The sequence below is a fragment of the Coturnix japonica genome, chromosome 5 (genome assembly GCF_054131305.1).
Source record: "Coturnix japonica strain WE chromosome 5, WE-NBRP24, whole genome shotgun sequence".
Taxonomy (NCBI): domain Eukaryota; kingdom Metazoa; phylum Chordata; class Aves; order Galliformes; family Phasianidae; genus Coturnix; species Coturnix japonica.
In genome coordinates this window covers 27,740,655-27,765,643 of record NC_140667.1, presented here as the reverse complement: position 1 = coordinate 27,765,643, position 24,989 = coordinate 27,740,655, and the positions used below count along the sequence as shown (strand labels likewise).

The window sequence follows — 24,989 nt, the reverse complement described above, 5'->3', positions numbered from 1 at the left end:
AACCCTGAAGCCTTTCCTCTCTTATGGATGTTTTCCCATCCTGGTGGCTCCCACTGCTCAGAAGGGCACAGGTTAGAATTCCCTGTATCTTTTCTTGACACTTACTGCTAAGTACCCCCAGGAAGAAGCAGACGCCGGATTATTTCATAATTGAGGACCTGTCAACACTAAATCCCTTCTGCTGTGAGTTTGTGTCAGAGATGTCAATTATAGAAATCTTTCAAAACCACACTGAGCCCAGCATTGAAAAATTAACCTCTGAACCATTCAAGACTGATAATGGTGCCTGGAAAGGAAGTTTTCTTCTTCTCATGAAGACAAGCGAGCAGCGTATCTCCAGTGTTTACAACATGCAATTTACAAAGCAAATCTCTTTTCCTTGGAATTCCCTGCTGTCAAATACTAGAATGAACTTATACCACGCCTTCTTTTCCCCAGCCAGGACATAGACCTTACACCTCTCTAGTCTTTGCACCAAGTGGTCACAGCTGCACCTACAGGGAACTTAACATCACTTCCGCAGTGAGCAGCTTTGTAAGGACCATCACATCTATTCCTTTCCACTAAATGCATTCAATGTATTTCTAGCTCTTTGTCATGCTTTCGTACACAACAGTATGCATTTTAAATGCTTATAATGAGGCAGAGAGGGAAGCAGCATAGCTCTGGGATAAGGGAGTAAGTCTCAGGGCACACACCGGATCTTTACTGGAACTATGCTGGAAAACCTGGAAAAGCACTTTGTGACCTTCTTTATTTAAAAGAGCTGCATTCAGCAAAGTTGTGCCCTTCTTGATTGGTTGCCTGCAACTGTTCCCATGGCCTGCTTTTACTCATATTAACCTAATAGTCAGGATAAGCAAATTAAAGCCCATACAAGTGGGCTTCTCAGAGGACTCTTTATTGGAAATATTGACAGGACATCAGGAGGCACCTACATGCGACCCACATAACCAGAAATCAAACAGAGCAGCTCAGGTTTCAGATCAAGGCTCCAGAATACAACAAACAAACACAAACAAAATGTGAGGTTTTGCATTCTGAAAAAGAAGGTATGGAATAATTAAAAAGAGATCAAATGGGCAAGTTCAGGCAAGTAATGACTCAGATCCAGTTCCAAGAGCCTCCTGCTATATTCTGAGCATGAATATTTAAATCGTGAGCTGACTCAAAAGCTTTATTGAAGGCTTAAGGGTGAGAAAGAAAAGCATTTTTTGAGCTCTTTTTTTTCATATTAAAGTGGATGGCTTGTTTCCTAACAAAGGAGTGAGGAAACTACAAGGGAGAAAAACAGATTACCACCACAGCCATGCCCTCCCAAGCAAAAAAGCCTGGAAAAGAAAATCCTTTATCACTGTAGGCTGGTGTCAGGCTTAAGGATAAAACTAGATTCACTTTCATAATGGCATAATTTAAGTGAAAAGACGTATTTACAGTACTAGATACTTCTTAGGATTAAAAAAATGTTCTTCACTTTAATGGACCATCAAGTACACGTCATGGTGCGTTGCTTTCTTTTTCCATCTGGATAATGCCAGTCATTGTAAATTGAAGTGGAAGCACTTTTCGTGACAGCTTCACAATGTCGTTTTTACAAATGTAGTTTCAGAAAAGACTTAAGCTGATTTATGCTGCCAAACGTCAACAAATGGTTCAAGTCAGCAAAAAAAATAACTATTTTCTTTAACTGATGTGACTGCAAAGCAGAAAAATGAAGGAGGCTGGGTTTCAGCTGGAACAGCAAGCTGATCCCATTCACCTTGTGGCTGCATAATGTGCATTGCCAACAAAGGGATGGTACCAACTCGCTCCATGTGGGGCTGGGGTGGGCACAGTCTCCCCTCTGACCACATCAGGATCCAAGAGAAGCCAGTAATGTTTGCACAACTGCAGTCTCCCTCTCCGAAACAACACAGTAGCAGATTTTGTCTTAGAATAAGTTTTGGTGAACTTAGAAAGTCCCCAGACCCAATGGCTATTGCCTTCAGTCCTGAACTTTATTACAAATTTAGATGTTCAGAGCAAAGCTTCATAAGGTTCCATGCCATGCAGTATTAATGAAGTAGACTTTTAAAAGTGGAAGCCTGCTAGAAATATGTTCTGCTTTCAGCTGTTTGTATTACTGCTTTATTTCTCAGTACCTCACCTAGCTCAGATGACGGAAATGGCCTGCTCACTTCCATTCTCCAGTTCTCATGTACTAGACCAAGGCTGTTTGTTAAAAGCCAAATAACACAAGGAAGTGTTGGCATAGATGCTGTTTACAGCAATTTTTTTTAGGAAAGATTTCAGTTAGTGCTCCCTTCTGTTTGGTGGAAAAAAAAAAAACAAAACAAAAGGGCCTTATAACTGTATTTTAAAGTAGTAAAGACAGGCTCAGCCCTTTCGAGTCTCGTGGTATTTTTAAAATGTGAGGCTTTGTGAGGGGAAGGAAATACATGCAGTGAAAAATGAAAGTGCATCATGCCAGGCAACTTCTGTGGGGCCCACCTGTTACTTCCCAGCACAGAGCCAACAGGACAGGATCTGCAGTGCTACTGCTCCCCTTCATGTACCTCCAGACCCGCTGCTGAGGAGCAGGTAGCATCTGGCTCTGTGCGGCTCCTGGCCAGCCTGGCTCCATGCCCTTGTGGCTGAAGGCACCTCTGGCCATCGCTCTGCCTATGGCTAAGCTGGCTGAGAGGAAAGGAGTAGCGCAGCAATCCCACCCCTGCCAAATTCCTGTCAGCAGCTCCACAGTTCCCCAAAACACGGGAAAAGGAAGGTGTGTAGAGAGCCAAAAGCTGAAGGGAAAGCCAGCGGCTGAACCAGAGGGCTTAGAGCCATCCGGAGCCTCTCTCATTTGGCAGGCCATCCGCAGGAGCCATGGCAGGAGCATCCAGGCAAAACCCTGCCAGCAGGGAAAGCATGAGGAGAGGATTCATTCCCCTCAGGCAGCACCCCAGGTGCTGCTGCTGCTTCCCAATTTAAAGGTCAGAGGAGCTACTGGTGGGGCCAGCTGCTGCAAAGAGGCTCCAGGAGGAGAGTAGGAAGGATGCTCTGTAGCCCAAGGCCCACAGCAGCTCCACACACCTTTGTCTGCTGGTCACACTTCCGAGCGGGCTCCCACCAGGACAACAGCACTGGAGGGGTGGGAGATGAGGAGAGGATATTAAGAGTGTGAGGCATGAGAGCTACTGTGCTAGCAGCCAGTCTGCTGTACTCATACACCATCTTCCATTCATGTTCCCCTTTCCTGCTCACAGCAATCAGAACCGAAGCCATTAGGGCCCATCTGCCCCAGCTTCCTGGCTGCAGCCCCTCCTCTGGAAAGCAACAGTATGCAAAAAAATAAGCACAGAAAAATAGGGCTCTGCCTGCTAGCTTCTCACAGACACTGCAGGAGCAATGCTGTGAACTTTGATCCCTCCAAACTACTAGCACAGGCAAAAACTCGAAGGTATTATATCCATACATTCTCAAGAGTACACACACACACACACAGCATCTTTGCAGGAGATGGAGAAGGTTAGGAAAACAGGGGCAGCAGAGGGAAGGAAGCCTGAGTGCCTCTCTCACAACAATTTTACTGCAAAACACACCAAGAAGCTCAGGGGTGCAACTCATAGGGTTGCTCTTATTGACTGAAAGCCATTGGGTGAAAGTCTGTGAGCACACAGCCCCAGTTTCACACTCTTATCCCTCGTGACACCTCCCACGGTACTTTAAGGCATTTATTTCATCAGTACATCAACAGGAATTATTGCTTATACAAAATAATCCTTGTTCAGGGAGATATCTGTCAAATAGTAGGACATCTGTGATAGGGAATTAAAACAAATCTGACCTAATTTGGTCACTGTTTTTATTCCAGATAGTTTTCTGGGATTTTGTTTTGCATTAGGTTTGGTTGGTTGGGTTTTTTTTCTTTTTTTCCTGAAGGCCTAAGCACTGAGCTCAGATTGAAAGTAGAATGGAAAAACTTCAGTCACAGCTGAAACTGAATGACACAGAAGATTTACTGGCCTGACTTTCCTTTTTCAATAACTTCCATCCTATTCCCACTGTCATGTGGCTTTGTATGATTTGCCAGTGCAGCATTCCCACACTCTTTCCAGAGCTGCTTCATCAGCTCTGCCAAGGAGTGAGAGATGTTGCTTGAGCCTTCACAAGAGGCTGTGCATTCCTGGCAAATGGAGGAAAGCCGAGAGGCAGGAGCAGGAATGCAATGGGCAGCCTGCACAGGCCATGAGGCTTGGAACGCATTCCAAAAGCGCATTCATGGTCACTGCTGGAGACAAGATATTTGTTAGAGTGAAATTTGTTCTGAATCAGAAAGCAGCTGTTCTTGTTCCAGCAAAATCTACAGCATTACAGCCCTCGCCGTCCCTGTTCTACAAGAAAAGGGGAAGACAGATTTCAGAACAGAGATGCTAAGGACACTTGAGAGCACCACACACAACCTCTCTCACCTGAAATGACTTCCAGAAGTAACATGAGTTTAAGACCATCCCTGAAATCTTCCTCTATGTTCTCAATCTGTGTCCCAGCCTTGCGGAGGTGAGAATTACACCATGCTGTAAATGTCTAAAACACAAGAAAGAAGAAAAAAAAAAAGAGCAGTCAGTAATCTTCCCAGAGGCCAAACAGCAGTTCAGTACCAAAGAAGTGCTGCTAGGGGTACTGCGATACAGAATGAAACACCAGTTAGATTATCATCTTTTTCCATCTTGCAGAGCACAAATGTTAGTATCTAAATACCCAAAGGAGTTGCGGGGTGCTCTTGTAGCAAAAGAAGTCTGACAGATGTGGTCACTTCATGGCTTCAGGGTGCTTGATCTTCTGGAAGGGCCACTAAACTTTGTGGTTGGTTTACATCACCTTGAAACTTTTAAGGTATGCTGAAGGTTCACATTATTAGGGACTCCAGTGGTGTTGGGTGACACATGTTAACATAATATGAAGGAAAAAGGAAAACAGTATTCCAAATCTCTTTGTCTCTAGGTTGGTGCATTAAAAACAATGATTCTTTTTTTCTTTTTTTTTTTCTGCCTACTGTTTCCAGTCTATTCCAATACCAAAGGCTGCAGCCCCAGAGGGGCACAGAGGGGCAGAGAACTCAAATACACAAACCACATCCCAATAGCATCACTCCTGCTGCTGCTGTTCCCACAACTCACTGCTGAGCAGAGCCTCTTTCCTGCCTGCCTGTTCCACATGCCCCCTGCATCTGCAACAACTGCTTATGTAGAGAAGCAAATCCTTCCTGAACAACAACACTACCACCCATCTCAACAGAAGCACAGGTCCTTCAAAGGCTAACAGTGAGCATTACCTATGCTACTGCCTAGAGTCCCAGACTCCCACTGCTTGATTGCCTCTGGCAGAGGGATCATAGCCACTCCGTAATCAGTGATACGATGCGGGACCACTGCAGTAATGTATTTGAAGTGGAGCAGGAACTGAAGTCCAAATTACAACACAGTCAGTGGCTTTCAGGCCAGATAACACCCTTTTGGGAAACGCCTTCTGACCTCAAGTGGTCAAAATAAGAGGATCTGTCATACGAGAGAAATGAACTTTGCCACAAGTGATGACAACACACATTTTCTGTGGGTGTGCTCTGTCAGCATTTGTTCTGAGCAATGGGCACATGGACACTGCCCAGGGACAAGACCAGCTCGTCAGTTATGAGATCCAAGCCTGGGTTTAAATTTGTAAGTGACATGAGAATAGAAGTTATCTTCAAAGATCAAAAGCAACTCTGAAAGAGAAAAGCTAGTGCTATCATTGGACGGTCAAATATAAAACACTCTCAGTGTGACAAAGCCTCAACCAGAGGAATGAAAGAGCCCAAATTGGAGATGCAGGAGTTTGAAACAAAAGAATGGTTTGAAGAGTAAAAGGCACCAACTGGTTCTTTATAGGCAGAGAAGTTTGTCTGAGCACTAATGAATGAGCTTCACAGTGTTTTAACAGGACACCAAGCAAACCTTTTCCTTTGTACAGAGGAATAACCCTTCAATCACTCTTTAAATAGGAGGGTGAGGTAACTCAAAACTTAAGCAGCTCCAAAAGCTCAGTCCTACCGCAGAAAAGGAGTCTTCCCTCTCTCTCTTAAGACATGCTCCCAGTGCCAACTCAACTCACTGACCCAGTGAAGAACTGCTTGCTTTCCCCAGTATGCCAAGTCTCCTGCTGAGCTAGTGTATGGAACAGAGTCTGGCAAGACTTTGCAAGAGGAAATTGGGTAAAAATGGAGGGTAGAGTAGACCACAGCACTCATGCCATCTTAGGCTGTTGCACAACTGAAGCAGGAAGGACCCTGCTGACTCTGAAGAACTGCATGCCAGAAATTCAGGAATGCTTCACCACTGCTTACACCGTGTGCTGGAATTCAAAAGACCATCCAAAATGGCAAAGACCATCAAGTCTTTTCTAATTTTTCTAGAGGCTGGGCTTCCTGTGTTAACCTACTTGCATTCATGCTTACACCACTGCAAACAGTGTCGAGCAGAATCTTTCCTAGGAAGAAGCATGGCTTAACAGCTGCTGGGCTTTACATTGTTGTGCTCTGGCCTTGCTCTCCGCTGGGGCTCTGGGACAGAGCAGGAAAACAGTGCAGCTGCAAATATTTTCATGGCAACTGCTCTTTGGATGGGTAACATGTATTGTGAAAGTCTGGGATCTCCATTTTCAAGATGGTCTGGTTTCCTTCCAGATTTGGAAGTTTCAAAAAAGAGTAAGCTATTAAGTACGTTTTATTGCTTTTTATTGTTATTCCCCTGAGAAACAGAAGCGTGGTTTGTTGTTGTTCTCTGTTATCAGAACAAGAGTGGCTTTACTTGTGAACAGACTCTGCATCCTGAAGTACATCCTTTCGGCACTACTTTCTTCATTCTACTACCTGCGCTGTCTTATGTGAGAAGAGGCTCATTTACTTGCCTCATATTTACAACCAGGCTCCCTTACTCCCCCAGAGGGGCAAACGAGAGCATAGATGTTTTCAAACGCCCTACCAACTACAGTATCAAAATACAAGAGCAACTTATGTCGGGAAAGTCACGGATGCCCATACTTCTCCCCCTCATTTGTGAAAGCAGAAAGAGGAAGATACCAACAGATAGTGACTGGTCCTAGCTTACAGTACAAATCCTTGTTGAATCAAGGAGGAAGTCAAAGATCTAGTTCACAGGCCACCAGACTGCACTTATATTTCTTGTATGATGCAACTAAGATGACCTTTATTGGTGTAAGAGTCCCTGAACCTTGGTGGAAAAGTTCAAGTGAGAGCCAGCCCCCTAACTATAATGCTGGAGCTACCTCCACCAGTTCATGTGGTACCTTCAGGTCAGATGTAAACTCCACAATACCACAAACAGTACAACAATATATGGAAACAGCAGCTCTATGTGGATGCATTAAGCCATTTTACAAGCAAGGCAGATTATTAATGCTTTTAATAAGAATGGGAGTTTATAGCTATGGGATTCACAGAGAGTACTCCTTGCAAACCAACCCGCAACAACATCTGTCAAAACAGTAAGCGGAAAGCTGCTTTACATTGCATCTGCTGCACACACTGCTGAGGAATAAAATATCTTATTTCCAAGTAGTAAATTGGAGGGAAATGTGACAGACAGCTGAAAGAAGGCTGAAGAAATACGCTAGAAAAGTTGGGAGAGGTTGGGAGTAGGAGAAGAAAGAGCTGGAATTTCTGCTGTCCGCTGAGACTTGCAATCCTGGCAGTCTTGGTTGGAGTCATTTATACTGACTTGGCTTCATGCAGCTGCACAGGATCCTTTTTGTTATTCTGGGAAACTTACTGAAACCACCCACTCGCCCCATCCACCTCCTAGCACCAGATCCCCTCCTCCCCACACCCTTAGTCACAGCGGCAGCAATCGGTTGTGCTGCTGAGCCCCTGTGCTGCCTTATCCCCACGAGCGAGGGCAGAACTGCAGTGCCAAGCACAGGCATCACCTCTGGAGCCTATAGTCACACCACTTCTCTAAGCAGCAGACATTTTTCCTCATTGTCTACATGTGCAGAAGCTTGGAATTATCTTCACTCTTTCCTCTGGTTCTCTGTCCCGAGGAAGAGAAAACAAATACTCCGTTAACCTTGGGATGTAAGAAAATTTCACATAAGTGGAAAACTACTTTTACCAAGTAACAGCACGAGAAGATGCTGCCATGTAAATTCTCTTCACATGAATCCATGTGAATCCATGAAACCATACATTTTCTATGGCAACCTTAGCAGAGGTGCAGACAGAGCTGTGTTTCTTGGCCCCTGGATCTTTCCATAGATTGGTCACAGCAGATCCCTTGAAGGTCTGTTTCTTGCTCAGTGCTCACAATGGAGGAATGCCCAAGGAAGAAGTATGTGTGCATACACTTGCCATTGCTGCTCTCTGCCTTCCCTTGCTCCCAGCTATAGCTATGATTTGTACCTTTCTGGTACCTGAGTGTTTCATACAATGTTCCTGCAACTTGGGGAAGCAAGACAGCAAGTCAGTATTTTAAGTTCAGAGCTGAAAGTAGCTCTAGTGAGCTCTTTGCTGCAAGAAAACAGCCATAAGGCACTTCATCCTCAAAGCAATTTTAGCAATGTAAATGTCAAAGCCACTACAACCACATAGCTGACAGTAAAAAAAAAAAATAAATGGGCAGCTTTATCTCTGTGTGGCTGTGACAGTGACATTCCAGCTTTATCTGACCTTTCCAGATGCTCTTCACTTCTCTCCGTGCTAAATCCCTCTTCCACGCAGTCCATGGATGAGTATAAACTTCCCAACACAGCCAAGAGCCTGTTGAATTTTAACGGCAGCCCCAAAAAAGCTATAATTGATCTTAAGCAGTGAGTGCTTCTTGCCTCCCCTCTGACAGCAATGAGGTTTGGCTTAAGCAACCAAAGAAAGAATTTGCTGGAACATTGCTTCACTGGCAAGCCAGGACCATCCTCCAAGGGAGGCAGAGCTCAGCCACCATGAGATCCTCTTTCCTTGTGCTTTAACAGGGGGGTGAGATCTAGTCAAGAATTTCAAACCAGTACTACTGTTGCAACGTGCCCACAAAGCTCTGGCTCCTGCAGAGGAGGGGATGGTGCTCCTAGCACACAGTGGCCAAGGAGAGTGCTTCTACACTACTGCACATGTACCTGCAAAGCAAGGTCTTGAACAGGCTGTAAGCTGCGAGTACAGGTCCGGGCTTTCCGCTAGCGTTGCCAGGGAAATGACAGGAAGATTCCCTTTTGGACAACTAGAAAGGAAAGCAGGATACTCACACAATACACCATGAACAGCTGGAAAACAAAGTCAATTCAACCAGCTGCAAGTGCTTTATCCTCTGATTGCCCACATCCAGAGGAGCACACCTGGGCTTCTGCAGGCACAGCCGCAGCAGTGTTTGCTGCCCGATCTGCTGTGTCACTGCAGGGCCCGCCCAACATGGCACCATACAGGACAGTGCTACTCAGACAAAGCTGCTTGTCCTTGCAATGCATTCTACATGCTGCAAGGGATTTTATTTGAATGAAATTGTCTGGAACAAGGGTTGAGGCACTCACCCAATAACGACTAACAGTTTTTTAAGAGCAGGCAGAAAACTGCTGCACACAAGGTTTCTTTAAGCCCTGGAATTATTACTAAGCAGTTCCAGCTGCTCCACAATGGGCTTCCTTCCACCCTGGTAGCCAGTGAGCTGAACGCACCATATCAAGGAAGAAGATCCTAACCCCCAGTACCTCAACCTCTATCTTCTTCTCCTCGACCAGGCTGGTGAGAGAGCTCATAAATGAGAAGTGTTTGGATTGAGGGGCCAGGAAACAAATCCCAACTTCCCAGCCTAAGTTCCCCTCTGCTCAGCACCAATCCATCACTAAAACTAACCCCAGAGCCTCACTCAGTTTCTCCCTCGTGGTGCTTCTGTTGTTTCTCTCTCTCAGCCACTCTTTCACACCTAAAGAACCGCTGGTGGTCTCCCCACAGCTTTATGTACACCAAAACCACTGCCTGTGATCTTCCAGCAGAGAAGCTCTAGAGATTGGAGATGGTCTACACAAACCTCTCTACAACTCTGGGGAGCTCCCAAAGGGCTTCTTGTTCAAATCTGAATCTTTTTAGGCCATACTATCCAATTTCAACTTCCAACCTCAAACGTAGTCTTGGCTTCTCTTCACATTGCTCTGCATTTAATGCCACTCCTGAAAGAAGAGTGGCATTTGATAAATCCTTTCAGCATGACCTCTGAGTCCATTATTCAGGTGATTTAAATAGCTTGGTTTGTGCTGAAGGGTTCCACTGCCAGAAGCTGACCTACAGAATTACAGATCAGACGGTAAATGAGACTAATGCTGCACAACTGAGAACTTTACTTTCCAACGGGGTTAGCCCATTTCCTTAGGAAAAAAAAAAAAAAAAAGAGTATTCAGAAAAAAATCCTTACAGAAACTCAGCCTTATTTCACCACGTCCACAAAAGGAGTTTAGTACCACATGCATCAGGGATAATGTCCTGTTCTGGTCTAATTGCAGCTGTTGAATTCCAAGTGTGGCTGAAAGATGAAATGCAGCTCACACTGCTCCAGAAGTACTATGTACTGAAAAGGGGAGGTGTCATTACATTGTACATCACATTACTAGCACCTGAAGAACCATTCGGTGACTGCCTGAGGAATTGCTTGCATCTCCCAACTCCAGGGAGTAGTCCCTGAACTTGGAAGGACAGAGCTCAGTCACTGCTTCAAAGCTCACACTGCTGAAGCAGTTTCCTAAAACCCAGCTTTGCAGCTTGGGATGAGAACAAAATTAGGGCAGGAAGAGCCCGGTCCTGACTGCATCCACGTGAGCCAGGCTAGATTCCACGGGGAACATAATGCCCACCACCAAATCCCTCCTTGTCCAGAATACCTAGGAACAGGAGCGCAGGGCAAACAAAACCCTCCTGACACTCAATCCATCCTTTTGGACAATGGCAGTGAATCAGCAAATCACTTACAAGAAGCTTAAGGAAATAGCGTGGGAGTTTTTCATTTATGCTCAGGCAAATGCAGAGCTCAGAGCCTTTCTTCCCTCCCATGGAAGAAAGGAGGAAAAAACCAAACTAACAAAACGCAAACAGAGCACCTTCCATGCTGGTTTTCCTCTGGCATGGTATTAACTGCCCTGGAGTCAGAGCGATCCTTTTATTAGCTAAGAACAGGCTAAAGTGATGAGGGCAGAGATCTCAATCCAGTGCACTTCCCTTCCATCACAGGGTAAATATTTGTTCTTCTCTACATTTGTTCCTCCAGAGCCTTTAACTCCACTACTGCTAAGGAGCCGCACCATTTCAGGCATTTGTTTCTGCCATTTGAAAGCTCCTGGACATTAAATCAATGACTCAGCTGGCATTTAGGAGCAGTAAAGCACAAACACTCTTTATCCCAGAGTTACCAGGGAACACGAATACCTAGGAAGTTACAAGAATTCTTCAGACATGCAAAAACCATGCAAAAACCAGCACAGCAAGATCAACTAGCCAGAAGTACGGTCTTCTACAGTTTAAAATGAATCTCAGACTAGCGAGTCTCTTCATTATGTTCTTCTGTCTCCTAAGAAATCAGCTCATAAATGTCAACTTGCTTTAAGTTATTTCAGAACAAAAATTAAACAGGGCTGGTCTCTGCACTTTATATGCTGAGCTTCCCAAATCCTTTATAGCATTTGGAGGATATACTGAAAGAAATCATTTTACTGAGTACTGGGATGCAACTATTTATGGACTGGAAAATGGCAGCAAACCACTGCAAACAAGGTTGTTCAGCCCTGGGAGGCTGAACTGCAGCCACCCGGCACAGAGCTGGGCCAGAACAGTGGGATAAACACATGCACAAGCAGTTTTACACCCCGATGGCAGGCCTGCACTATAAACCTCACCACACACTGTTTCTCAGGTACTTCACTCTGGCCCTATATTGATTTCAGTGTGGGGTGTCACTCAGGCTATGCCAGGGACAGGCTGGGGGAAAAGGGTTCTACTTAGCTTCTAGGAAGCCCAAAAAGCCAGAAGTGCAGGGAGCTGATCTGGCTGAAAACTGCACTGTCAACCAAAAGAAAAGAGCTGACAGGGCTTCACACCTCCGGCATGGGGAAACATGCTGTCAGCATGAAGAGGCATCTCACTCCGGGGCAGCCCTTGTGTACATTGGCTTATAGCAATTTCTGACTTGGGGCTTTAGGAAGGCCTTGTGCAGCCCAGGCTCAGACAGTGGGAGCATCCCTCACTGCCAGCCGATCCACTGCTACCCAAAGCAGTTGCTTGGTGGGAGGGCTCCCAGGTGTTCCCTTTTCCAAGGCTCTTCTTTGGCTGTTTACTTTGCTGATGAAAGGGGAAGGCAGGAAGAGGAATTTACAGCTTCATCTATCCAGACTTTCTAAATATGGAGCTAAGTAAACAGGTGGGATAATTGAAACAACTTAATGTATTTGCCCACTGCTCTGTACAGATGCTGCAAAATTAGCACAAGCAGATGGTTTTTGGTCTGCAGAATGTTGGTGACTGCTGCACTGGAGGGAAGAAGAGACTTGAAACTATCTGATTTTCTAACTGGTGGTGGTGAGCATCTTGGCTAAAGAAACACACATCATTTCCAGTGAGACGACTCTGAGGTACCCATACTACCATGGGCAGACGCCTTCCTGTGCTCCAGGATACAAAGACTCATAGTGATAAGCTGTTCTGTGCTCCAGAGCACTTTCTGTAGAAGACTTAGACACAAGAGAGGATGCAGCACAACTCAGCACAGGATGTCAGCTGGGGTGCTTGACAGAGGGCTCAGCATGCCCACAACTTACTGCTCGTCAAGCTCTTTGCCAGGATCATGGCAAAAGAGATTTAATCCAAAGAAGACAGTGAGCTAAATTACAGCATTCCCAACCATCCTTCTGTGAAAAGAGCTGCAAATAATTCATGCATCTATAATCACAAGCCACGTAACTGCATCTGAACAGCAGGTTCCTATGCAAGACCCTGGGACTGGGTTCCCCTCAGAGGTTATGTTTTGATGCTCGAAAGCTACAACCTCCTGCCACGCTGCAATTTGCTCTCATTTGGTCCATGACATTGGTGCTGGCAGCCTACCTGGAAGGGAGACAACAAAACTGCAAAACTGTGTGGCTGTTTGTAGCAGGTTCCTCCCTAGTGGGAGGCAAGGAAAACAAGACCAATAACATATTTGCTAGAAGGCGTAATGAGCAGGCTACAGCAGACAGTATCTGGTACCAGGCTGAGAGATGTGAGAGACCCCAGCACAGACAACTGAGAATGCGAGAGGCAACAAAGGGCCTAGAAAGCAAAGACAGGCACCTCAAGTTTATTGAGGTGAAGAAAGAGAAGCTACAGGAGAGATATGAAGTGAAGAACATGACTATAAGTAATAGGTTATGAAAATTATCTGCTGCATCTTTGTGGATGAGTGTGAGTGTGACTGGATTGCTTCATCGAGGTTGGGATAAGGATGCTGCAGCTATTTAGACATACTATAACTGCAAGCCCATGTGGGAGTTTTAATGGAGATCCATCAGCCGTTCTGGAGGGAAATGAAATGTCAGGCCAGAGAAGGGAATGTCACAGCTATTATTGGATGAAAGGTTTTAACTGATCTGGGTGTAGATTAGATTTTGGATATTTACATAAAGATACTACCAAAAAAAAAAAAAAAAAAAGCCTCATCTCTATCTCCCTGAGCTTTAAATGTCTTTTAAAAAGAAAAATGTAAAACTGAGCTCTGAGGATTCTGAGCTGGAATCCCCACTTTCCACCCCTAAGGAACAGAACAACAGGCAATTTTAACACCAAGAGACTGTGAACAGGAAGAACAGCTCCTCTGTGTACCCCTAGGTAGATGAGCTCTTTCATTTGCACCCAAGAGGCAGCAACTGGCACTTCTTACAGCTGTTGCTTCTAGGAATCAAGAAAGGTGCTGATTCCCACACCTTCTCATGCACAAGGAACGAGTCCTTACTGGGCTCACTTAACCCACAGGCCTCCAGCTGCACACACACAAGCACTGTAAGGATGAACCAAACCTCACTAAACTACTGGGAACCAACCTCAGGCACATCTCCTCATAGGCTGCAACTCCTAGGTGGGAGCTGCACGCATTTGCACAGCTGTAGGTTCTAGAGTGTTTGTTTGTGCCATGTATTTAAGTCACAAACAGACAAGAACAAGACAAGTCTAAATATATGAGCATCTGCATACTCTACATTCTGAGGAGAGGTATTTATTAAGGTAATGGTCATATTCAAATCTGAATTGCACCGTGACTTATTCTTAATTGGATACCAAAAGCACTAAAGCTACTGTGGGTGGTAAGATTATGAAGATGGTCTTTTCTGGGATCTTAAGACACATTCCCTGTCGAGGCATGAATGTGTCATCTAAGAGCATGGATAAAACAGGATTTAAACTGTCTACACTAGCACTGAGTAGCAAGCTGCTCCTCAGTGAGTATCACAGGGCAAGGAGTGGTCTACTTAGTTCACTCTTCATGGGCCCTAGGGCTCCTGCGTGACAGCACAAGTTTCTACCACCTTACCCCTGTACACACTGCAGGCACTGAGATCTTCCTCACCCTGCACACATACCCTGGCTGCGCCATGCTGTGCTTTCAGATTGAACCCCTGCAGGTACACATGGACATCACCATACAAACTGCTATAGAGGTGTCTGGGTACCTGAGCCAGGAGACCACAAAGAGCACTGGGGGAAGTCAGGTTGCACTGTGTGAAGCAGGAGCTGTACCAGAATACACAGCAGGGACAAGAACCGGGCTCAGAGCTGCAGTGGAGCAAAGAGGCAGGGGAGGTCAGGCCAGGTCTTCTCAGCATGTGTGCTCAGACCAGGATGGAGAGTTTAAAGCAGGAGCATGAAAAAAAGGAAGCGGAAGATTAAAAACCATGATAGGGGAATAATTACAGCAGGAGCTTTGTTCCAGGCTGCTGTGGTTCAGTGTTTCAGACATCCTGAGACAGCAGCAACTGTATTAAGAGATGGAGGCAGGGCTGGCTTCCCCAGCACAATACCTGGCTGAGGCCAGCACAGCATTTGTTCTCCGCTCCTCTCAGGATGCTCAGTGCTCAGTCTTGTGCTCCTTTGCCTTCCCTACAGCCACCATGACTCCAGGCTGGGGAGCAAAGCAGGAGATGACCTGGCTTTAAGGGGATGAACTCTCTTAGCTGTCCTAGGTGAGATCTGGGAAGCGCAAAGCAAACCTCCAGCATCTGGCCCAAGGGCTACCAAGGAGAATGTTTCCACTAACAGCAGGGGTTGAACCAGGCCCTGCTCTGCAGGGCAAGGGCAGAACAACAAACGTGGGGACTCCAGCCCAGCCCAAAGGAGCTGGGAGTTATTTAAATGCTGACAGGCACAACACTTCACTTACAGGAAGAATTAGATCTATCTTTTTAAACCTAGCAATGTGATTTTCACTGTCCTGATGACAGGAAAACCTATGGGAACACAGGGGAAAATACACTGCAGGAAGAACTGGAAGCCAAACAAAGCTACCTGCCATTTCAGCCCCTCAGTAACCATTTGCCACTTCTCCTTTTCCACCTCAAAGTGCCAGGGTCCTCAAACAGCATTCTCCAGGGAACAAAGGGAGGGGGGAGGGAACAAGGACTACTCCAGCAAACAGAGATCCTATAAACTTGTGAGGACTTGGGGTGTCCTCAGCCCAGGATCTTTTGCAAACATCAGACCCTGATCCTCAGTTGCCCCATGGAATGTGCAAGCCCAAATGCCATAGTGGTGCCTGCTGTACTCTGCTGGGCATTAACTCAGCAAGCTGGGCCCCAGCACCAGCCCTGCTGCCCTGCAGGCCAGAGCAGCAGCAGTGCTGGTGGCAGGGGATGGGGATTGATTTACGCCCTAACCACAACACATTCACATTCCTGCATTTGCTCTCTACTAAGAGATGAGGGCAAGGAGCTCACCATAAGAGCAGACAGATGATGTAAACTGGATGCTGAATGCCAGAGCACATTTTTCTTCCCTGTGCGCCACACATACCCAGAGCCTTGCCATTTATAGGAAAGGCCATGGGTACAAAAGGTGCATTCTTCATCAGGCCAGAGAAGGAGGCATCGCAGTGGGTATGAATTACTAGCAGTTTATAAAGTTCTGTACTCCAGGTTAAGGGATGAAAAAAGCCATAAATCACATTTTCTTACTCTAAGGAGTTTTCAGGAGGGCAGAACACTGCAAGAGGAGAAAGTTCCTCCAAGGAAAATCATGTATTTTCAGCAAGAAAAATGAATGAGCCTCAGAGATCAAACCTTAACTATTTTTAATCAGCCTAGGCTAGAAGAGTGTTAAGACGATTCCTATTAGCCACGCTGAATCTCTCAAGGTGCTATGTATTAAGGCAAATATTACTCGGGAAAGAGAGATGGATGAGAAGATGAGAAACCCAATGCATTCAGTAAAACCCTTCTCAGAACCACAAGTTAAAGTGAACTTAGTGAAGCACTTCTGTATCACCTTGAAATCAACAGGATTGTTTCTTCCTTTCAGTAGCTCCACTTCATCTCTAACTACATTCCTTACTATGTTCCAACTAAATAGCACCACCACCCAATTTCAGCACAGCTCTGATAATTTGAGCTATTGGCTAGATCAAATCAGAGACATTTTTCCTGCTGTACAGAAAAAGGCCTGTTTTCAGCAAGGGTGCAGGTAAGAGGAATACCTTCTCCTGAGCTTGCTGCTTTGGCAGCAGTTAGCTCTGGCACATTGTGCTCCCACTTTCTTTCACTACACAGGAACTCTTGCTTAGATGCTTCTTCCATCAAGGAAGAAATGAAAGGCAGTAGTAGCTGGGATAGGATGGCAGAGGGGCAGGGCTTAACTTCTGACTCACGTGCAGAGAGATGCTTTTAGCTATAATAGATGACTGGTGGTTGAGGAGCATTGATTTGATTGGAGTTATACAAGGATTAAACAGCAGCAAAGGTAAATAATCAAGAGAAAAGATTATGAAAAATGCAAAAGGGAAGCGGCTGCTGACTTGTCCTGAAATAGGAGGAGGGAAAAGGGGAGGTGGAGACCACTTTTGTTTTTTCTTGGATGAGGGAAATTGCAAAAATAGCTGGGGGAATAGTTTATTTCTGCTATGAGCTTTAATCCCGGTCTTGCGGTGGTGGCAACAGGCTTTGGTCCAGCAGCAGCTGGAGAGAACATCCATACCAAAATCTACATTGTACATGCAACATAAATCCAAAATTTTCCATTCCTCTTCCTTCTGCCTGGATGCATATGGCATCTATTCCCTAAAGTTTCAAATACCAGACACTGAAATGATCACTGTGGCCTAGATATTACTTTTTCAATGGCTCTAGGTCTAAAAATATGCATTTATTTCACCCTCAAATATGATGAACTCTCACAATGCTTTTTTCAACAAGGTATTACAATTTTTAACTTCAGTGCTAAGCGGAGCCCAGGTGCTCACTGCTGACTGTGACAACCATACCTGCTCAGAACACACCACCAGAAGGGCTGCCAGCCCCCAGGCAACACTCTGTGAGATATGCAGGCTATGGGTGGAGAGAGCAGGAAACATCCACACAGGTTGCACAGACCAGTACAGACCTCTCCTCCCTCCCAACATGTTGCACACCAACTAACACTGCTACATTTGGGTTTCCTGTCTGAGCGTGGTTCTCTTGAGAGAGAGAGAGAGACCACAAACCACACTTCAATAAAGAAAGCACAGAGAAGAGAAATTTCACCACGGCTAAAACCCAATCATCCTAAAAGTCTCCCCACCTCCCATGCTGAACGGGGCTTTCAGCCCAAGGCAGAAGTGACCAGCCCCCATCAAAGCACATCAGCAGCAGCCAGCATGCAGACACATCAGCAGCTTTACAGCCTCTGTAGGCAGCCACCGCTCACACGTCTGCATGCGCTCATAACCAAGGGACTATTTGCCTCCATTCCTGGGCTGAGCAAGATGGGAAGCAGCCAGCACAGTGAGTGCTGTTGCAGATCCCTGGTAGACAGCTGTGCTTAAACACCCCACACGCACCCAGGTACCAACAGCAGCACAGGGCTGGTTCAGGAGCCTGGAAGGAGGCAGGGGAGCTGCAAGGCATGGCAGGGGCTCAGGGTCCCCTGAAAACAGCCATCACAGGCAACCCCCCCTGCCCTGTCCCACTATGCACACAAGAGCTTCACTGTAAACACATCCTCCACTGAAGCAGAGAGTACTAATATAAACCAGATGCTGCAGGGAATTTTTTTCCCTCTTCGTCTGCACTAAATTTAAATACTGAGCTCTTCTTTTGCCAACTCCTTCTTAAAGGGCCTGCACACTGCTCTTCACCTCCGTCCCACTCTTCTGGGCTTAGCGGAGAAGCCCCATGCTGTGACCACCCCAGGAAGGACATGTCCTCACAGAGCCTCAGAGGTTGAGACCAGACTTTGCAGCTCCTGTGCAGAGCCCTCCCAGCCCCTCTGCCATTTCCTTGGCACAAAGGAGGTCCTGCTGGTGAAGTCATGGTGCAAAAGCTTGGCTCATTGCTCCAAATGCAAACACAAGGGGACAGATACAAAGCCACCTCCTCAGCAAGGCTCTGTAAAGGACCAATGCTGCCTCACACAGTCTAGAAGAAGCACAGAACTCAGCCTAGCAGAAGCACACAAGCAGCCATGTAATGGCACACTGGGTAATGATGCTTTCCAAAAGGTTTTTCATGTTTTAACTAGAAGGTAGGCTCCAAAAAAAAAAACAACCCAAAACATCTGCACCCTGCCAGGTGGCTGAACACTGACATCCCACTGAGAGGTGCAGCAAGAAGCATGTGCCTGAGCCTCAGCTGCTCCACCTCCAGGTTCAGTCTTTGTTCACAACAGGTGTGAGCACTAGGAAAGTTTCCCTGTCCTTCAAGTATACCCTACTCCAGCTCTTTGTCTTCTGACAAGTGACCTGGTAGAGTCAACACAGAAGCATAAATTCCCACCTCCAACATGACAAAGAACTGCATTTAGCTTGTGAAAACTGCACTCGGCCTGACCAACAAGCACGATGTCCCACCAAGAACCTCGTTGGAATGCCAGGAGCAACCCAGCAGCCATCCCAGAGGAAATGGCCAGCAGTGACAGGAACCAGCATTCACCCCATCATAGGCCTTGCCTTCCTTCCAAGAAGAGTAATGGAAATCCACATGCCAGTGAGGCTTCTTAAGAGCTTGATGATCCCTGCAAGTTACCTCTTGAAACCACAGGACCTTGCAGCATCACTGACATAATTTCCAATAGAACAGCTGAACTGGTTACATCAGGCATGGACACCCATCAACACCACCTTCTTTGTAAATGCTTTAAGTGCTTATCTGTCATTGGTCATGGATAACCATTAAAATGACACTGGATTCATACATTACACATGCTGCTCCCCTTCTCTTCTCCTATCAAAGCCCACAGCTGCTTTGGTTACTTTTCAGGAAGTTGCCTTCACTTCCTAGCACTATTGAGCATCAGCTGCCCTTGGCAATTCATAAGCAAACTACTGGCAATTTAATGGAGCTTGCCATTCTTGGAAGATGTGGTAATGCTGGCACACACTTTTTTATGTACAGTTGCATTAAATTGCTACTTTGCTTCATCTCTTCTTGAAAACACCTCACCCCGAAGTCAAACACAAACCTATTTATTTTTGATAACAAACTGTTCAGCAAGCAACGGAACCAATGAAGCTGGCTTCCTGCTCGGCTCTGTGGTGAGCTCTCTCCAATGCCTAATAAGGAGCAAAGCTCTTTGCCTTCCTCATCCTGCCACTCCCCCGGCAGCCAGCATACAGACAGCACCTCTCTTTGTTGCTTGTTTTCCCTGACTTTGTTGAGTCATATCATCCTCGACACTTCAAAAGTAAACAGTCACATATACGGTAAGGGGGATGTTCTCTCCTGGATTATAAACTAGCTAAATAAGAGAGAGAAAATGAAGTCATGAAAAGGCCTCCTTTGCAGAACAGGGTATTACCTACATTTCATGCCAAGCATCACTTAATTATTAGAAAAATAAACAGAACAATCAGCAAGGTGAAAACACACTCCTGTTTATGGAGCCTCACTGTGAAGAACTAGCTTTAGTAGTACAGGTGAGTAACGATGACAAACAAGACACTGGTGATAAAACGCCAAGGATTTACTGAATATGAACTACTCAAATGTCTAACTGGATCCTGAATTAACTCAAAAAGAACAGGGATAAAACTGTGAAGAGCCCTCGCCAGTTCACCTCCTTAAGGCGAAGCAATATTCTAAATGTGAGGCTGCTGGGAAAGGTGAAGAAGGAATGGCATGAGAAATAATTACAGACACTGGGAGTAACAGCGCTCTGCTCCGTGCTCGCCTGCACATGGATCACAGCAGGGTCCTGAGTCTGCACAACAAGGGAGTGAGAACAAAGCATTTTTGTAAGCAAACTCCTTAAATCATCCGAGATGTTCAATTTACTTCTGCTTTACAGTTCAGTAGGAAAGAACAGAATGATGGAACGTTGTTCCACACATCCATGGCAGATTTTATGTAGAGTTTGACTTAGGTGAAGGTCAGATCTATACTATGTGGCTTACAGTTGGTTTGTTTGCCTTTTTAAGGCAATACAAAGTAAATCACCCTTTTCCTGCCCCTCCCTTGCTGCTCTTGAAAATGACATTGTCAAGGTACAGAAATAATTGTTTAAATCTAGGCTTTCTGTGGACATAGTGGTTGCACATTAACTGCTGGGGAGAACAGCCATGGACAGCGTAGAGGGCTGTGTGGGGAGATGCCTTTCTGCCACGCACAGAAATGAAACCATTCAAAGGATGGGCTGCTTTTTCACCAGAGCTTATGTATAACATTTTGATCTACTCTCACAAAGATATAGACATTTTGGGTGGCTAACGGAACTGCACTGCTTCAAAAAGCAGCCCTGATAAAACAGAGCGTGAAAAACACCAAACCATCACAACACACTATTTGCCTAAACTGAGTAAGCCTGTAATCATATCTTCAACCCATATCCTTCCTTAGCTTTTTTCTTTCTAGTAAGCACTGATCTCATCTGAACAGCATGTTATTTAGCTATAAAGTCCCAGCTTATAAATACTGCTCTTGAAACTCTCAGCTGTGGCTCCCAACCACAGGAAACAACCTGTGATCTAGTCCATCAGGCAGAACAAAGCACAGCGATGCCCACCGCTTTTGGCTTGCACTTACGTATCTGCAACCACTAATTGCACCTAGAAAGTTCCCAGGACACGGGCTAATCTTGTTTTCTGTCATGCATGAAGCATTCACAGGTGCCTCAGTTCTGATGCACAGATGATCTGCAAGTCAAAATAAGAGACACCCATCAAGAAACCCCAAGCTGCCACAGCAGTCTGTCACAGCAGCATGGGATCCTCCTCAGGGAGGAGAGAAACTCTGATCCCATGTAGTCACTGAGATGGACGTTTCAGATCCTATGGCAATTCTTCAAACATCTCTGCTTCTTCAGTAAGTAGTATGGGCTTTATTCAAGCCAGAGATGTAAGAGAATTCCAGGCAGTTTTAGCTTTCATCTGTGGTGATTTTGGAAAGGCATGCTGGCAGTAGACTGAAATTGAACTCATTAAAGCAAAGGAGATGCTCTCTACAAGCAGTGCTAGGAAAGGAGTTCCCACAAGACCAGGGTTCTATTTGTGGTTTTATCATCCCAAACCCTTTTAAGACCTTCAACAGTGCCTTAGTTTAAGCTACAGGGGATTTATTAAATTTTGTTTTCCAAAAAAATCCCTGGAACATCACTTTGAGACCCCACAGTTTCATCACAGACAAACAAGCACCATGAGGTTGCTTTCCCCATAGCTGCTCTCTCGGTTGCTGTCTCTGTTCCTGAGCAAGCTCTCAGAAGCACCCACTCAGTAAAACACCAAGACCTACAGAGGATGCCAGTTCATGGAACTCAGTTTCCAGAGTCTCCCAGTCTCTAAACTCTCCCCCATGCTTCCTGACGTGGGTCAGCTGATTTCTTTATTAGCAGAGAGGTTGCTGGAGCTTGTCACAGCCCCAGCACCTGCCAAGTCCCCTGCCTGGTGAGCAGAGACAAAGCTACAATGAAAAAGCCCATAAGGCATGTCAGCTGAGGGTAGGTGAGACAGCAGGGACTCCACTTTTTTTTGTGAGCTACTGTGGCTTGCAGCAATGAGGATTCCTGCTAAAGAATGACAAAAACAAACAAATATATAGAGCAGCCTGAATGACAAAACTCCAAAATAGAGCTAGTGGTACCAATGATAATAGGACTATCACAACCCACCATGCTGAGGGATGACCTCTTTGGTGTCCCTCTGCTGCAAAGGACAGGCACTGGAGAAATATTCAACACAGGTGGGAAGAAAACTTCAGTAGAAATAATACATTACTAAAACCTGGTCTCTCATTAGACCCTTTGAGATCAAACCTGTGAGCTCTCACCTTAGAGAACTTCCACTTGACTTGTGGTGTCACTCCCACAAAACACTGAGCCCCAAGTGCTTCCCTTGGGGCAAGCACTTAGGAAGCAGTGCCCTGGTCCCATCTGATCCTAGGCCTAGAAGGGCAACAAAAGCACCTGACACCTTGCTGTAACACTGGGCTGCCAGAAAAAGCAAAACCTTAACCCCAGGGCCAGGCAAGCAGTCTGGGCCAACACTACAAAGCTATACTGCTACTCTTTCTTAGAGATCTTTTAGTCTTCCATCTATTTTCTCTTCAACAAAAAGAATCTATGAAACATGCGCCAATTATTCTCCCACCGACAACCCAGCAGAAAGAATCTCTATGCAGTCTGAAATGCATCTCCTGCATGTCAATTCAAGGCAGGCTTCTTTTGCCTTTAATCATTTCCCCTATGAATAAGTAACGCCTAATGCAAATGCTCCTACCCTCGCAGTATTAGTATCCTGATACCTAACTGCTGCTCATACAACAGTCCCATGTTAAGATCACAGTGCAGGCGGGAGATGTGTGGAAGCAGACATATGGATGGTTGCACCTAGCACCCAAATTCATCACTGCTCCCCAGTGAGGGGCCACAGAAGTTAATAAAAGGCAAAGCTCTCTGACCCCGCAGCCTTGTGCTGTGAAGCTGCCTGGAGGTATCTACAACCCCCAAAGCCACAAGAGCCTTTGTATAACTAGGGGATTAAGATTGCATATGCTTTGATACATACACTCATAAGTGTCCATATTCTTACTTGTTCATAAGAAAATACCAAATCATTTAGTCAGAGTAACACGTCAGAGTACAGCTCATCGCTCAAGAGGAGTGTCTTCCATACCCATTCCTGACTCCGCTGTTGTCTGATGATTTTCCTTTGCAACAGTTGCTAGGCAAAACATTTGCAATTCAGCTTACTATCACAGCTGATACATGGTGGTTGTGGATACACTGTAAAATTCATGGCTCTTTAGTCTTGTTACGGCACACCTTAGCTTCTTTTCAGATCCGTGACACTCAGGATTTTATTCTTTACCTACGTAACACGTAAGTTACTAGTACTGCAATATATGCATGGACACATACAGTAGGAATAACAAAAGTAGCAGATCCTGCGTCATATTACGTTAGAGAAAAGAAAGCACTTGACAAGGAATAGATGAGCCAAGTGGCAGCAGACACAGTTTCTGTGTAATCTATAAGTCATCACTGTCATGATGTTTGTCATCTGCTTTCTTCACTAAGGAATCATCTGAACGAGGCGAAGTGCATGCGGGAAGGTGGCATTCAGATGAGAGATAACAGTGTTAGTTACCACATGGAAGCCAAATGACACCCTGGAACAAAGAGCCAAGGCACGTTGCTTATTTCTGAAGCTTGTTTCAGAAAAAGTAAAAACTCATCCCACAGCTAAGCATCATCCCACACATCAGGCAATAGTGACTATAAACAGCTATCTTACTAGTACCATAAGATACCTACCATTAGTCTGATAATTAGAAGATTTGGGTATTGTTTCTACAAGTCCTAGTGGCTTTCTGTTTCTCCTGCATTAATCCAGTTAGGAGCAGGAGAAAAGTTCATTTAAGACTGCCATAAACATTAAAAATACAACAATTTCAGTGTAAGAAGCAGTTCCCTCAGCTGGCAGTCACACCCAGCACTCGATGCAGTGGGAACCTAGAACTCACCTCCTGGCCAAATGTATAAGTGACATCTATACAAACCCTGCAGCCATGAGGCACTATCCCATTGCTCAAACCCATCGCTGTCATGCCTGAACAACCTCAGACATTCATCCCAGAAGACCAAGGTCCCTGCCAGAAATCCCCAGAACATCTTTTGAAAGAGATCAGGTTATCATGGAATAAGTTCATTCCTGGCAAAGGCTCACTGGCTTCAAGCTTGCACCAAAGATGAACGCAGCCCAGTCCAAACTTTGTCCCTGAAAGCATCAATTTTCTGCTTCCCCCATAGCTTCCTCTGAAGGCTGCTGGAGGAACTGGTCTCTGCGTGGGGGCTCATGGCAGAATGCGCAGCTTCACAGGAATACCAGCATGAAACACATTGTTTCAGGGTCTCTGGTTAAGTGCTAATCTTCTTCCGGATTTGGATGCCAGCCCTGATTATGAGAAGTATGCAGTAAACACAACCTCGCCATGTGATAGGAGAGCTTAACCCTCTTCCCGCTGGCATCTGCACTTCAGCACAAAGTTGCAGTGGGAACAGCGAAACCTCATTTCCACAGGCTGGCTGGTCTTTTGTCTTCAGCTCAGCACTTGCTGCTCCTTTGGAAAGCCACGCTCATGCAACGGAAGGCTGCGAAGGATGAATGCGATTTCCACCATAGCCAGTCCCTTGGAAGCCAGTTTTGCATGGTGTCTGTCCCATTCTTCCCAAGCACATGACTGGGCAGCAGCCACAACTATGTCAAAGAACAACTCTGGTTTATGTGCAGCTTCACAGCAGGAGGTTCAAGCTGATCTTGTCTGTAGGCCAGGAAGAAATAATCCCA

The 24,989-nt window shown here is 45.6% G+C and overlaps 1 protein-coding gene across 6 annotated transcripts in view; it reads right to left on the bottom strand.

Annotated features, from left to right (window-relative positions):
- ACTN1 (actinin alpha 1) overlaps positions 1-24,989 on the bottom strand; it is a 77,897-nt gene that overhangs the window by 39,645 nt on the left and 13,263 nt on the right. For all 6 annotated transcript variants that reach the window (XM_085549004.1, XM_085549006.1, XM_085549008.1 and 3 more), the window contains exon 2: positions 4,452-4,566. In XM_085549004.1, coding sequence (XP_085405130.1) covers positions 4,452-4,566 — 115 coding nt within the window. The remainder of the gene's footprint in view (positions 1-4,451; positions 4,567-24,989) is intronic.